The following is a 17,128-nucleotide window of genomic DNA, read 5'->3' as shown; positions in this document are numbered from 1 at the left end:
TGGATTGCATGTAGTGTAAAGAAATTGGTGGGAAAATAGAGGTGGGGACAAATTGCACTTGAAGGCAAATCAAAGTTGCATGTCTTGTCTTCATTCATCATCACCATGGCCTAACTTTTGCAGCTTTATGGAAGGGTTAGGGGATTTTGTGAATGCGAATACACGAGTGCTCCCAGTGCAATGCGAAGGGTATAAAAGGGTGGTATGAGGTAAGTGCTGTGCATCATAATCTAGGAAAACCAAAACATGGGGTGTGTGAGGAGTGTGTTTGGGGTGTTTCTGGTGACTGTTGCGATTGTAAGCCCTTGTTTAGGTAATGTGAAAAATGATTTTCATGAATTAAAGGGTGGCAATGGCATGGTCAACTCTACCGCTGAAGTTTCTCGTGGTTTGAGGGGAGATGTTGGTGTGAATGGGACAAACTCGTCGGAAATGTTATTAGGTGAAATGAAGTTCAGTGGGGGGAACGGTGGAAAAGGAGGAGGTGGTGGCGGGGGTGGAGGTGGGAGTGGAGGAGGAGGTCAACATAAAGGGCGAAAAAGAAGGGGTGGAGGAAGTGGCGGTGGAGGTGGAGGTGGAGGAGGCTCAGGTGGTGGTGGTGGAGGTGGAGGAGGCTCAGGTGGTGGTGGTGGAGGAGGAGGAGGAAATGGACAGGGTCATGGATGGGGTGGAGGGAGTGGTGGAGGAGGGGGTGGAGGGGGTGGAGGTGGTGGAGGTGGATGGGGAGGAGGAAGTGGAAGTGGTGGAGGTGGTGGTGGTGGTGGTGGTGTAAGTGGGGGAGGAGGAGGAGGAGGTGGTGGTGGCAGTGGTGGAGGTGGAGGAGGTGGTGGTGGTGAGGGTTGGGGTGGAGGTGGAGGTGGAGGTGGTGGGGGAGGAAATGGCAAGGTGAAATGTTGGGTGTGGGGATGTGATAAGAACAAGTTACAAGAAAGGAGTGGAATTGGGTCAACAAATTCTAAGGGATAATTGTGGCTTTGTTGTGCATGTTTTCATAACTTCACTTTATGTTTTCTCTACTTACCACAATAATTTCTCTATACTTTTTATCCATTAGGGAGGGGATTCAGTTAAATTTGTTTTCCCCTAATATCACTTATTTAACATTTTGGTGAAAAAAAAATGAAAATAGGGAAGAGTGAGATATGTCTTGATATACAAAATTTTTGTATGCTATTTCCATCATAATAAAAGGCTAATTTTGATTGGTTTTTGGGTACAATGCTCTTCATTTAATGCTTTCATCGTTAATGAATTAAAAAAAACATTTTTTACTTTGGTTTTTTGGAGGGAAAATAGTATATGCTTTATAAAAGAGATTGGACACAAAAGTAATAAACTTATTATAAATACGAGATAAATGATGTTATATATTAATAATAGATTAGGTATTTAAAATCTTTAATTAATGTATAGTGTTTATTAACAACTTAAAATTGTGTTGATTAATAACACTTATCTGATTAAAAGTCAACTTTTAAAATCTTAAAAAATATTTATGAACAATAGTGTTCCAACAAAATTAAATGAATTAGTTGTATTAATTGAAAAATATTATTAATCTAATCTTTTTCAAGAAGTCAAAAAATAAACTTAAAATAAAATTTATGTTTTGTTAATTAAGTAGTCTCCCTAGTGTGAAAATTTTGCCCTAGGTCATTAACATTCAAGCTTCGACCAGCTAGGGTGGTAAACACTTTCGGAAAGATGTAAAGAAATTTTTTCAATTTCATTAAAAGCCATTCAATGGTAGCTATACTTACATTTTAACATTGAAATTAAATTAAATTTATATTATTGTTTAATAAATTATTTTTTCTTTTTTATTCATTTATGTATGTCTTTGGTATTGTAGGATGACAATATTATTATTATTGTGTTGACAAAAAATAATGTCATAAAATACATGAATACAACAATTTAATTAAACTTATAACAAAACTATTAAAGAAATAACGAAAAAATATAATAGTAGGATTTTGTTCATTGAATAAAAAATTTAAAAAAAAGGGAAAAGGGAAGACACGTTAGTCTATGAGCAAAATGAGTGATAAAATGGGTTGGGAGAGGAAATAACAAACAAGCGAAATGCTTACGTTTTGAAATTTGATTATGAGGGTTAAGAATAAGAGAGATGACAATGATAGAGGATATGGAGGGGAAGTGGTTGACGGTGATGGTAAAGAATATGAACGATTTGACTAAGTCTTCCTACGGGTTCAAGACAAAGAAAAGATAAGCATATTTGTGTTTATAACTTAATGGTGTCACATGTGTTGTAATGATAAAAATAAAAATAAAAATACGAATATACAAGCGTGAAAGCGTTTGTGTTCTCGTTAATATTTAATAATATTTTTATAATAATTTATAATATTATTAATTTAAATAAAAATAAAAATGACATTAAATATATAAATAATATTAATAATATTTATATTAATAATTATATTAATATTGATAATCATACTAATAAATATAATAATAATCATAAGGTAATACTAATAAATATAATAATAATTATAATATAATAATAAAACATGTATGGTGTATTTGTTAAAAAAAAGTTATTAGTTAAGAAACTTGGGTTCCAATCCAACTACTCTAATAAAAATAGATTTAAATAATTATCTATGAATATATGATAAAAAATACATCTTATTTAATTAATGATGGTAAGGTTGATACATATATATCCTACCGTTTATTCTGTTAATCTAAAATTATTCATTTAATCTAAAAAAAGTTTATCCACAAATATTTTTTTATTCGAAAGAATTAATCTGGAAATATTATTTTATTATGTAGCGGAGTAAAATGTTTCTTTACTATTCAATATTTTACTACAATGTACTAATATTTTTTGTGATGATTTTTATTCACCATCTCTTACTAGAATATTATACAAGGTGATAAAATAAAAAAAGGTAATGACATGTGAACAACTACATAAATTTATGTTACCAATGCTATACAGTAGAAGTCAACGGTGTATTTATAGTACTTTAAAAAAAATCAAGAATCTTTAAAAATGAACTTATGTACTAAAGTCTTATTTTCAAACACAATTTACTTATATTAGTAATTTTTTTACAATTTTATCTACTTTTATAAATTCAAAATAAATCCATTTTTTTGTAAAATTTACCACATCGGGCACGTAATTTAAAGAAATTAAAAAGTTAAATGAATAATTTGAGAATAAAAAAATAGTTTTTAAATCTAAATTGAAAAAATAAAATTATTTTAATTTTTAGATGTAATGGTTTAATATATAAATTCTAACATTTTTGGATATAAATATATTTTAATAAAATAATATTATTTTAATATTTATCTTATAATTATTATTTTTAAAAATAGTTCGGCTTATTGACTTATTTAGGTCACGAGCAAAATAAATGAGCCCAAATTTGTCAGTTATTTTTTTTTTATCTGACCCAACACATCTTAGAGAATATTTGTGTCAAGCCATTAGAGTAGGTCTTTTTTTGTCAACTCTATATTATACTTTATAATTTATTTTTAAAAATATCATTTTATTTTCTTAAATTTTTTGTTCACTTGGCATCTTCCTTTTCATTTTAATACAGGGTTTTTTTAAATAGTTTTAAATAAATAAATGTATGCAGACACCTATACATTTAATACAGAGCTATAACACCGACACCTCTCTTGAACTTAAGTGGAAACCTTACATACATAAACTTTAAATTGTGACAACATTTGCAAGCTTTTCATTTTAATGAACTGTTTTCGTTGTTTAATTAATCTCGTCACGTTTTAACTTGGTGCATTCTCTTTACTATATTTTCACCATTCTTTTTTTTTTTTCATTTATTCTTATCATTGTGCTATGTTGTCATTGTTAACTGAGACAATTCCTCTTATAAACAAAGACAAGACACAACTGATAGTGTTTCCAAAAAGAATGAAAAAAGAAATTATGTTTTTTTTTTGTGGTTCACTATTGTTTTAACAAAAAAACTAAATGAATCATTAAGGTTTAGTTCATCTCTCTTTTGTGTGTTGCTTGTTTACCCTAGAAAATCCTTCTTTATAAAGATAACAATTAATTTGTATTTGTTTTTATTGATATTCAATACATTCTTTTCTTTTATTCTTCTTTGGTTTTATAGTATCTATAGGTAAGAGGTTTGCACACGTATAACATTCGTATAACATTCGTACGATACGTATCGGTAAAATATTTAATTTAAAAGTAATTTTAGAATTTTTGATAATTCTAACATGATTCGAATATCATTTTAAAAATAATAAATACATTAATTTTTTAAAAATTCAAATTTATTGTATAAATTTTTATTATGATTATAAAAATAATAAACAAATTATTTAAAATCAATCATAAAAAATATATTTAAAAAAAAATAATACTTCAAACATACTTGTGCACATATTTATTGTCAATTTATATAATTTATAATTATATATGTCTTATATTTTTAAATAATACGTATCAAAGTGTGTGTCCATGTATATGGTACGTATATCATTAGTATCGGTTGAAAAAAATGAAAATTTTTGGTTTAATTTAAGGCTTTGTTTACATCTAGCAATTTATGGAAGTGTTTGGCTTCCTTAAATTTGTAATAGAAGGATTAATGATGTGGTTAAAATAATTGTTGAAGATATAAATGAATAGGTAGTGCAGGGTAGCTATAATCTTGAATAATCATTTTTTTTTTAAAGTTTAGGGAGAGTTTGGGAGAGAAGGGGAGAAGAAGTAGGTAGAGGAAGCATACGTAAGCAAAAATATTCCATAGCATATGCAATATGCAGTGTGCAGATGAATCCTTCAGTAGCAGCCATCACGATGTTGAAATTTCATTTGCTATTTATTCTCTCTTAATTTCGCAGCTGCTATTAGAAACCACGTTACGGAAGTTGTTGGGAACGGGTGGGATATTGTCATCACGTGATTGCCACCAAATAATAAAGCCTTTTTATATTTTTGGTTAGTTTGATTTTGGTGGAATAAAAGCCCACAAGTTTTATATGCACTTGTGGAATTATTCTCATATCACCACATTTCTTTTAAAATAATGTTTTCTTACGTATATAAAAAATATTTTACGTATTATTATTTAGCTATACTTTTTTTTTATGTAAAAATGAATACTTCTCCATATATTTCCATAAATATTATAGTTTAACTGAGAATTATCATTTTCGCATAGAGCATATGGACCACTTGTTTTTGTGTTTCAATTTCATGTTAGTAAAAAAATGTAGGTGTGTGTTAAAAAAAAGGTAATTGCAAAGAAGCTCAATTAGAAAAAAAAGTAGCATTTTTTTTGTTTTTTAAATGAATTTAATTAAACATGTAATGTAAACATTACTAATAAATAATTATTTTATTAAAATATTTTAAAAGAAAAATTAACCAAACATACCTAAAATGTGTATAGCTGTTTTTTTAGCACAAATTTGATTTTAGATATTGCTATTTTGTAAAATTAACCTTAACTAAAAGTAAGTTGAAATTATTTAAAAACAAGTTCCCAATGAATTTTTCAACCTAACCATGACTCTTTTTTTTAACTTTTTTAAGAGGAAAATAAATTCTTAAGAAGAAAAGGTTAAGTGATATTTTAGTTTAGAAATAAAAGTGAAAAATTAATATGAAAAAGAAAAGAATTTAAATTTAATGTCACCATTTGCTTTTCAGGATCATTAATGTTTTATTTATTAATATTGATTTAAAGCAATGAAACTTGACACTCTCCCCAAAACTTTCATTTTCTTTCCTCAACGTCTTCCTTCCACCTCTTTTTTTAATAGAAAAAAGCCAACTTATGAGGCTAGTTGTTGCATTTAATTAATTCCTAATACCCTCCTTTTTACCTTCTTAAACTATAGTTGCATAGTGTTAACAAATTTCTATTAATAATAACATTAATTGCATTTATTTTTTTCATATTTTAAGGTGTATTGACAAAAAAAATCAAGGTGGAAGAATTTGTTGGAATTCTTATTAGTAATCAAGGTTCGAACAAAATATACAGATTCAAATGAATAGATATATAGATAACACATCTTTTGTTTGAATTAAAAAATAAATTTAAAGAAAAAGTGTGAACAACGTGAAATTATCTTAATTAAGAAAAATATAATAAAAATGAAAGAAAAGTTTTTAAAATTTGTGAATGATATGATAGATTAATAAATTTTTAAAATTATAAAATAATATATAATAATTAATTTATTTATATTATTATAAATTAATTTTAACTAAATAAAAAATAATAATGTTATAATTAATTAATAATTTTAATTTTATTATTATTACTATTATTTAGTTTTATTTATTCTTTATAATTCTTTTAATTATTTATTATAGTTGTTATTTCATAAATTTATTATTTATTTTAATTATTATTTTATATATGTTTATTAATATTTTTTATTATTTTAATAATAATAATAATTATTATATAATTAATTATATTTATTTTATTATAATATAAATATTAATAAATTAATAACATAAAAATATAAATATATATATATAATAAAGTATATATTCATAATCGATTATAAATATATATTTTATTATATATAATTTTACTTTTTTCGCAAATCTTTGTATACGAAAAAAAGTCAAAAATGTTTTTATCTCATTTTCTATTTTTAATTAATTTTTTTATTGAATTTTGTGTTTTATTCTACATTCTTCGCTTATAAGACATTTTCATGAAAAGAATTAGTGAAATTACATTAATACTTGATTAAGTGTCATAATTTGATTCCTTAAAGTTGACTAACAATATATGTAGGTCAAAATCCATTATATTTTTACCAACAAACTATTGACAGTTAATGACAATTTTTGTTTATCACTAAAAGTTAATAGATGAGAAACTAACATTTGACATTTCAAAGTTGCTTAAACTATTCTTCTTTAGATGATTTTCGAAGTAATTTTAAACACTCGACTTTAAAAATAAAAGATATTATTTTATTCATTGAAACAATAAATATTTTATGTACAATAATAAAGTATAAATTATATATGTATATGTAAAATTGTGAGTTGTTTGAAGTGTTTTAGAATTTCTTCAATTAAATCCGAATGAAACATATCATGTAAGCAGTTTATATTGAAGATACCCTAATGATTTATCATTTTAAATAATTTCTCTTTACCTCAAATGGCCTCTCAAGAAAAATACATAAATAACATATTATGAATCATAATTCATCTTTCATGAAAAAATTGTAAAATTAGTCCCTAAATGTAGGAGTGATACAGAAGAAAAACTAACAAGTATTCAATATTTTAAAAATTACTTGCACAAATTTATTATTTTGAGGACTACAAAAATTAATAAAAAATGATAGTTGAGAAACGAAGAATATGATACTTCAAAGCTGCTTATATGATTTTCGAAATAATTTCAAAGAACTCAACTTTAGAAAATGAAAATATTATTTTATTCATTGGAACAGTAAATATTATTATGGATAATACTAGAATCTAAATTATATATATAATTTAGAGTTTTTTTGAAGTGTTTTAGAATTTTTTTTTATTGAATCCAATGTATGAAACATGTCATGAGTTGCTTATGTCGGAGATATTCTAAACTAATAATTTATCATTTGGAAAGTAATATAATCTCGTATTAAAAAACACATTTTTAGTTGACTTGAGTTGTGAAAGATGATTGAAAGAAGCATAGACACAGTTATCACAGTGATGGGGCCCTAGAGATACTTGGCCCGAGTAAGAATACTAAAACTTTCGATTCTAGTATACTCCATTTTCTTCTCATTTTGCCAAAACAAAAACTTCACTCCATTGTTACCTTGCTTAATTAGGTGCAAGATAAGATTGTTATGTGGGATCCATCACACCTATAACCTTCTTTCCTTTTCATAACACCAATAATTAAAATTACAGAATAACTTTACAATGTCGCAGATAAAACCTAAGTTCTATTTCTCCTTTGTCCAAACATGGTGGTAAAGGAAACTTCAAAATCAAAATAAGGTTGTTTCTTTTAGATTTTCTTGTCCAACCAAGGCCACACAAAAAAAGGTAAAAAGATAATAGATTTTGGAGGTGAAGAAAGGATAAAGATAGGTGGTGAGAAGAATGCAATATAAAAAAGAAAATAGGAAAATTCACCTGTCAGAGGGTGTGCCCCGTTGATTAGGCAGCACCAAAATCTAGTTAATCGGAAAAGTCCAAATGAAAAGGTTTGGAAGTAGTAGCTCGAAGCACAATTGTTTTGTTGGGAGTGATGGCGAAAGGTTCACTTCATGAGCCCTTCCACCATCTTGCGTGCAACTTCCACATGATTCTATTTCAGTACACCCTTTAACCACTTCTTCGCTCTTTCCATTCATTAAGTACATGTTTTCCAACCAACACTTCTCACTTTCAAACTCACCCACAACCACGCATTACATAACACACATTACAACATGAAAAAAAACAGACTATAAATTAAACTCAATATCCAAATCAATATCAATAATAACATAATTTAATGTCTAACAGCTAACATTAACACCTACCTACCGCACCCAACCAAGGTTAAAATTAAAAGGAGAAAAAAAATATAGACACTAACTCAGGGCCCCACTCAACCGGGTCCATTGGTTCAACCTCTTCCTATCTAGTCTCATAAAAAAATACAAAAAATAAATAATAATCAAAAACCGGGAACCGACGGTGGCGAACCGGTGTCCGGTCCAGGCTCCGCCTCCTTCTTCTGCCGCATCTCCAGAACCTTCCGGTGGTGGTTCGAGTGCAACTCGCTCGAGAAAGTAGGACTACACGCGGGTCTATATTCGGGTAATAACCGACCCGACTTGTACCGAACTCCACACGCATTGCACAAGGTCTTTGCCCCGAGCGGCCCAGTTCGCCACTGAGGAGTTTTCTGAACGCCGCAATGGCTGCACCGTCTCGCCGCGCCACCGTCCGGCGCGGCCCGTTTCTTTGCCCTCTTATCCTCCGGGTGGTGGTCTTTAGACGCAGCGGCGCAAATTAACAAAGGGCTGGAGGGAGACGACGTGTCGGTGAAAGACGAGGGTGACCTGAGTGGCCAAACCCGAACACCGGTTCTGGTTCGCTTGCTTCTAGGCTTTGCCGGAACGAGGGTTTTAAAAGTGAAACCGGCGTTTCCCGGTTCCGGCGGTTTCTCAGCGAGGCTCTGTGAGACGGTTGCGGGGAAAGAAAGAGAATATTTGGAGAAAGAATCTTCGATGAAATGAGATACCCATTCCAAGTCCGCAACTTCCTCCGCCTGTAAAAATGACGACTTTGGTGAAAAAAGGAACGAAAAAGTTAGCAACGCGAAATGGGTAGGGAAGAAGTACCGGAAGAGTGAGTTCGGTATTGAAATTGTCGTTAAAGGAGGGGTTGCAATTGTAACTGTCGTGGTTGCTGTTGTGGGGGGAGACAGAGGTTGAGTGGTGGTTGTGTTTGTGTTGGTCGGGTTCTTCGTTTTCGAGGAGCGAAAAGTCGAGGAGGTCGTCGACGAAGAAGTCGTCGCAAGCGGTGACGTTTTGCATGTTAAGGTCCTCCGGGAACGCTTGGGGGCTGAGTTTGAGGGACATGTCTTTCCTGAAACTGCTCTTCAACACTGCTTCCAAACACTCCATTGCAACCTTAAACTATGGAACAACAATTGCTTTATTAATTTTGACAAAAAGATTCCTGAAAAAAACAAAAACATTGAAGGGGAGGGTTGCAGTGGTTACCTGAGAGAGAAGAGAGGGAAGAGAAGAAGGATGAAATTGAAAGAGAAAGAGAAAGAGAGAGAGGGTGGAGGATGGTGAGTTGGTTAAAGCATCATTGAATGAGGGCTGAAATGTGCCTCTTTCTTTGCCCCAACAATAAATAATAAATAATAAATAAACCTTAGAACTCCCTAATCTTACTTTTCCTTCTGCTTTATCACTCTCAACTCTCTCTACCCTCTCCACCACCACCACCACCACCACCATCACCATTATCCAACCTCCTTTTATACATTAAGAATAATAAATAATAAAATATCAACACTAAATGCTCATTAATAAAATATATATGTAACACTGAAGTATTTATCACTGTATTTAAACGGACACCGTTTAATTGATTTTTAGTAATTATATACAGGATTAAACATATGTAATAACAATTATGAAATTGATATTTTTTAAATAAAATGAAATATTTTATAACTTGGTAAATTTTAAAAAACTATTACTTAATGTGTATTAGAAAAAATATAAATGATAATGAAATATTATATCTAATAGTATGATTGCTAAAAAAAATGAGACGTTATATTTTTCGTATCTTTCTAATATAACTTTTGTAAGAAAATTGATTTTCTTTTAAGATGTTACAAATTAAGAAAAAAAATCCAAATTTATTGTTGTTCTTATGATTTTAAATTTTAAATGTTATTTTTATTATCCATGTTTATCATGTGTTTATTATATTTGTTTTTTTAATAAAAAAACTACCCTTATATATTTTATTAGTATTATTATTTATTTGTTGTTTTATTTTTAAATTGAAATTTTGAAATCTATAATTTTGATTTAAAATTTAAAACTTCACACGTCAAAACACAACATTATATAAAAATTAATACTTAAAGTTTTAACATAATTTACAATCCATTATCTAAAATATACAAAAAATTAAAGTTATATTGAAATTTTAAAATTCAAAGTTAAAAGCAAAAAAAAAAATCTTAATTATTTTAATATTTTATTTTAGAAATAAAAATAATAATTATAGAAATAATACTATTTAAATTTCAGAAGATAAATATAAATTAATAAATCAACTATGGAATTGAAATTTAACTTTCAAAAATTAAAATCATAATAATTATATTATTATTAACTGTAAGAAAATATTAATCATAATTATTACTATCTGAATTTAAACATGTAAATTTTCGCTATTTGTATATTTTTTACTATTTCAACAATTAAATTTTTTTATTTAAGTGAATCAAGTTAATTGTACTATTATTTATTATTATTATTATTATTTCTGAAACTTAACTTTTTAAATTTTTAAATTTTATGAGAAATTTAAATTTAAATTTAAAATAACTATTTTTAAGTACAAATAAGATTTATTTTTTGTGATTCTTTTATATTATTTTTTTACGAATGTATTTTGTTTTGGGTTAAACATTATTAGTATTATTATTAAAATTAAAATTATTACAATTCGTATAAAGTTTTTATTTATTATTATTATTATTATTATTTATACATTATTATTATTATATGATTATAATAAAAAAAATTTAAGAAATATAATATCATAATAAGTCATTCTAATTTTTAATTAAAAATTATGGCATAGTTAATTGTTGAAAACAATCATTTGTCATATTAAATTAAAATAAAATAAATAAATAAAATTAAAAATATTTATTCAAATTTTAAAATAATTAATTGTATCAATAAATAATTATTATACGTGGTAATTTATAATGAATTGTAAAATATGGGTTCATTCAAGTTAAACTCGTATCCTTTGTTATTCCTCTTTACCTTATTATTCTTTAAAGCTTATTCTTCTTAACCTAAATGCGCAGCCTCATAAAGTATTTATGTGAAAATGTGTTAAAATTTCCAATATTACCATTTAATACTATATATTAGAATAATAATATGCATAGCGATCATTTTTATTTCTGAACAATCATAAAATAGGTATTAACAATGACATTATATTATATATATAATTAAATTAATTTTTTTCGTTGTCTTCAATTTTCAATTTACATATCTTTATATTCATTTCACTAAAAAAAAAACTAATTAAATAACAATAAAACATTAATTTTAGATAAAAATAATTAATTAATATATTAATAAAATTATATATTATTTTATAAACTAAAAAATTATTGACATCTAAAATAAATTTATTATCAATAAAAATTTATAAACTATTTTTTAAGTTAATATTTAAAATTAGTTATAAGATTTTAAATACTAATTATTTCATATTTTATATATTCAAATAATTTTTAAAATATTAAAACAAATAAATTTTTTAATTTTAATAGTTAATATTAAATATTAATTTAAAAACTAGTTTATAAATCTTTATTAACAATAAATACTACTTTAGATATTAATAATTTTTTACTTTATAAAATATATGTAATTTAATTCATATAATAACTAATTATTTATTATTTTTAAATTAATTTTATTTAATATTTTTTTAATATTTCAATGTGATTCTTCTTTATTTGATTACAATCTAAATTTTAATGTAATTCTTCTTGATTTGATTACAATATTAAAAAAATAAAACGAGTAATTCCACTTGTATGTGAAATGAATTGAATCATATATATATACTGGTAGGTAACGACAGATTTTGCCAGTAAAAAATGTATGTATTTAAAAAAATTAATTTAAAAATAATTTTAAGAGAATAAACATATATTTTTCCAAAAAAAAAATAGATTTATTTGTTTGAGTTGAACTCGATTTAACTAAATAATTCGAACCAAAATAACTTTCATCGTTTCAGATCAAAATTTGGAGCCAGAGAGTTCTTGAGCCAATGAAAACCCCATATTGACTCTCTTTTTGTTCATACATTTCAGGCAAGATTTTAAAAAATAATTTGATGATAATCTAATACCCATCATATTAAAAAAAAAATTACTTGACATCTCTAAATAATAATGTTTTTTATTTTTAATTTGAATTCTAATATATATTATTATGTTATTAAAGTGGAATGTGAATGAATGTATTTTTTTTTAAAGTGTCAAAGAAACATTATTAAAAAAAATTGGTTGTGAATTTGTTTACAATAATGATTTCAGTGATAGAACATTTATCAACTATGCAGATTCTAAGAGAAAAAGAAAAATAATGGCCCTGTATTTTGCCAACCTTACCGATTCTTGGTATCTTAGTGGAAAAATAATGTATTTTGCCATTTTAAGACTCAAGTAAACATATATTTATCATTCCTTTGAAAAGATCCTAAGTCCATTCTAAATACAAAGTACAATTGAAGGATACAAATATACAACAATTATTATTTTATTATTAAGTTAATAATCATAAATAAGATAATTTCACCCTCTATTTAAAGCATATTTAATTGTCCAAAATTTATTAACATTAGAACAAAGTTCCAATAACGAGAAAGGCTTTCAATAAAGTCTCCGACCACAATAATAAGTTTAGATTTATATTACAATTTACAATCAATTAAATCTGACCAGGGATAATTATAATAATTGAGCTTCAAACTTATTGAATTCGCCAATAGAAATAAATTTAATATATTGCATATGTGAATTAACAATTGTTCAAAAAGATCACATTTTTCTAAGTTTTGTTAATAAAAAATGAACTAGTATATTAAAATCAGTTAAATTTACTTAGTAGAAAAGTAATTAAATTTGATAAATAAAATGAAAATTTAAAAGCTTAAACTATTTAAAATAAGAAAAAATATGGATTCATATTAAAACTAGAAAATGATTTTAAAAAAATATTTTTATGTAGCGTCAAAGTCTATTTTCTCCAATGGTATTTTAATTTAATTGCAGAAATCTACAAAATTTCATAGAATCCAAATAGGCTATGTTTGTTTCTATGGATGTACTGTTCACAAGGAAATAAGTGAGATGATATCAGTAATTTGGATTCAGGGTTTTTGCAGGAAAGAAGAGGAGAGGATATACCTGTGAACAGTAAATATCCTCTTTTCTCAAAATAAAAAGATGTAGAGGGAAAATCACATCAGTATGTGTTATTTTCGAATTTACCCCATTAATCTGCAAAGGTTTTTAATATTAAAAAACAGTATTTTTTTATTTATATAAGATGTGATTTATTTTCTAATTTTATAGTATATATTTAATATTTAAAAAAAAATTGAAATTCTCTTTCTATTTAATTTGTTGTTGCGTTTATATTATTATTTTTTTTATAATTATTTGTTTATGAGTTAGTAATTTATTTTATAATAGTTTTTTATGAAATTATTTTCTATTGTTACGTTATATTTTTTTTAAGTATTTTTATTTTATTTTTCATTACTATAGGATTTTTAATAATAAAAAATATCGCATTTTATTTATATAACTTATTTTCTAATTTTATAATGTATGTTTAATATTTTAAGAAATTATTTGAAGTTTTTTTTATTTAATTTGTTGAATAATTTTTTTTCTAATTATAATTTTTAAATTATATCTATTTATATTTAATATATATTTATTTTCTAATTTTAATTTTTAAATTTACGAAACAGGTAAAAGTTGTTTATTTTTTTTAAAAAATAACTCATTTCATTATTACAATTTTTTAATACGCAAGGATAAATTTGAAAGTAACATTTAACAATTTTTAAAAAAATAAATTACAAAATTAAACTCATTTAATTTCTATTGATGTATTTCATACCATATTGTTAAACTCATTTATTATCATGTCAAAGAAATAAATTACGAAAGAGTGAATTGATTATGTTAAGTAATGCCTATAGATTTTATTACCAGAATACCAAAATAGTGGGAGTTTTCCAGTAACAGACTTCCATAATCCATAACTATAACTTGAAGAGGAGAAGAACATACTAATTGACAGCACCTTGCATACTGCTCTATATTAATGGACTAAGTGTCAAGGAAAAACTGTAGCGGGTAAAACTTATTAAGCTATTAGTAATTCTGAACATAAGAGTGAAAATCTCTAATTCTATGCTTAAAATTTTGTCTGAGACAAAATACTATGTTGATAGTGCGTTTATCTATAACTAAGTTTACAAGGAGGAAGTGGTGGTCCACACAATCCACGATTACCCACAAAAGCTGAAATAGGAAACATGGCCTTATGTGGAGGGATCCTCCCTCTGAGTCTGTTCCTTGACACATCGAACTCTTCAAGCTTCTTCAAATTTAGGACCTTCTCTGGTATATTGCCACTTAATTTGTTCTTTGAAAGATTAATCTTTGTTAACGTTTCAGCATCGCCAAGCTCTTCAGGTATATTCCCCGAGAGTTCACAGTCTTCAAGGTCCAGAATTTCCAATTCTCTCAGTTTCCCAATTGACTTTGGTATAGATCCTCCCAAAGGGTTGTGTGACAATGCAAGATATATGATTGAACTCATTGAGGCCTTTTGCCCAATGTTGTCGTCAATGGGACCACAAAACTTGTTGTTAGATAGGTCGAGGGAGTTGAAATGGCCTAGTGAAAATTGAACCTCTTTCTCAAACACCACTCTTAGAGACCCTGTGAGCTTATTGGAATGGAGGTCAAGGTCCATCAGAGAAGAAAGTCCCTTGAATGCCTCTGGGATTGACGAATGAAAGTCGTTGTTTGAGAGGTTCAGGAAGGACAGGCGAGTCATGTTTCCAATCCACCATGGCAGTTTCCCCGTTAATGCATTGCTTGACAAATCAAGGGTTGACACTGATGAATATGCAAGCCACTTTGGAAGTTGGCCTTTGATCCCCGTCTTGGCCAATTTCAACTGAAAAACTCTCAACTTGGAAACCCAATTGGGTACTTTGGCTAGTTCTAATGGGTTGAATGACAAGTCTAAAGTTTGCAAACTCTGTAGTTTAGCAAGTTGAGGGGGAAGTGGACCACAAAGTTGGTTTCTTGACAAATCCAGTGTTTGCAGGTTGATTAAATGGCCAAAGGAAGGTGGAATTTTGCCACTGAATTCATTGTTTGCGAGAAATAAATCAGTTAAACTAGCTAGATGCCCAATGGTGGAAGGTAACTTCCCAGTGAGTTTATTGTTCTCGAGGATTACCCTTTGCACATTGCGGAGTTTTCCAATGGAATAAGGCAAAACGCCTGTTAGCTTGTTCTCTGCTAAACTGCAAAACTTAAGAGAACTTAAATCCCCAATAGAAAAAGGGAGGTTTCCTGAGAAATTATTATGCATCAGATCAAGAAAAACCAACTGTGAAAGTCTCCCAATTGACTCTGGGATTCTTCCACTAATCTGATTATAAGAGAAATCCAAGTCCTTGAGGTTTACAAGATTTCCAATGCTAGAAGGAATGCTTCCATGAAAATTGTTTTGATGAAGGTGAAGCCTAGTGAGAAATGCCATTCTTCCAATGGAAGAAGGAATCCCCCCAGAAAGCTTGTTCCCAGATAGACCAAGTTCTGAAAGAGACTTCAAGGAGGCAAAGACAGAAAAAGGAACATTACCAAACAACTGGTTGTTATCGAGGTACAAACTCTGAAGCCGTGAAAGCTTTTCAAAAGATGCTGGTACACCACCTGAGAACTCATTTGAATAGAGAAAAAGTTTTCTCAAGTGGGATAACTCGGCAAGTTCTGGCGGTATTGGACCATGCAAGTGCTTCAGATTGCTGAGGTCCAAAACTTGCAAACTAGACAAGTTTCCAAGATAAGGAGATAGTGTTCCTGACATGTAAGTTTCTAGAGGGATGTCATCAACGTCGAACACAACGCCTGTTCTAGTAAGGTTGATGACCCTGCCAGTGGAACCACATGCGATGCCTTCCCAATTGTGGCAGCAGTCAGAGGAAGGTGTCCACGAATCTAGCAGATTTGAAGGGTCAGAGATGATCCTGCTCTTGAATTCTAGTAATGCTTCTTTGTCCACCACGTGACATGGCTCCAAAATTGAGGTAAGAGATGAGAAAATGAGAAGGAACATTATGGCTACCATACTTCAGAATTATGAATAGGTAGTACTTGGCTGAGACAGCTTACGACTTCGTATTTATGAAGTGTTGGTTGGTTTATGGAATGAGCAGCGTGATATTTTCTACTTTTCTACACAGAAGTAAAGTAGTTCACATCACACCCTATTCAATTTATTTATTTTCTTGTTAATGGCATTGGAGATATTTGAAAAGCAAGAATTATTGATGCTTTGCATGCAGCATTTTGAAGACAGCCATGTGCCTCTAACGGCCACTTGGATTTCCCCTGACTTAGTTCCTTAGAAGCATGTGCCTTTGGTTCATCAAAAGAACTGAAAAAGAAGAGAGAATGAGCCATTTGGATTCTCCCTGCTCAGAAACTTCTTTTATTATAATGATTTTACAATTATATATCCCATCATTGTAACCATTTTGATGTTTCAAAGGCTGTGCCTTCTCAGT

At 28.1% G+C, this 17,128-nt stretch overlaps 3 protein-coding genes across 3 annotated transcripts; 1 reads left to right on the top strand and 2 right to left on the bottom strand.

The window, feature by feature from the left end:
* The first annotated feature begins 246 nt into the window (after window positions 1-246).
* LOC137805697 (putative glycine-rich cell wall structural protein 1) lies at window positions 247-966 on the top strand. Its single transcript, XM_068605634.1, has one exon. The coding sequence runs from the start codon at window positions 247-249 to the stop codon at window positions 964-966; it is 720 nt and encodes a 239-aa protein (XP_068461735.1).
* A 7,486-nt stretch (window positions 967-8,452) lies between these two features.
* LOC137808436 (GATA transcription factor 7-like) lies at window positions 8,453-9,998 on the bottom strand. Its single transcript, XM_068609543.1, has 3 exons — window positions 9,736-9,998; window positions 9,352-9,648; window positions 8,453-9,278 (listed from the first exon to the last, which is right to left on the bottom strand). The coding sequence occupies exons 1-3, from the start codon at window positions 9,985-9,987 to the stop codon at window positions 8,682-8,684; spliced, it is 1,146 nt and encodes a 381-aa protein (XP_068465644.1). The 5' UTR covers window positions 9,988-9,998; the 3' UTR covers window positions 8,453-8,681.
* A 4,560-nt stretch (window positions 9,999-14,558) lies between these two features.
* On the bottom strand, window positions 14,559-17,098 carry LOC137808435 (MDIS1-interacting receptor like kinase 2-like). Its single transcript, XM_068609542.1, has one exon. It carries the CDS (start codon window positions 16,687-16,689, stop codon window positions 14,779-14,781), a length of 1,911 nt encoding a protein of 636 aa, XP_068465643.1. The 5' UTR covers window positions 16,690-17,098; the 3' UTR covers window positions 14,559-14,778.
* Window positions 17,099-17,128: the final 30 nt, after the last annotated feature.

The sequence above is a fragment of the Phaseolus vulgaris genome, chromosome 3 (assembly GCF_000499845.2).
Source record: "Phaseolus vulgaris cultivar G19833 chromosome 3, P. vulgaris v2.0, whole genome shotgun sequence".
Taxonomy (NCBI): Eukaryota; Viridiplantae; Streptophyta; class Magnoliopsida; order Fabales; family Fabaceae; genus Phaseolus; species Phaseolus vulgaris.
This window is presented reverse-complemented; position numbering and strand designations above follow the sequence as displayed.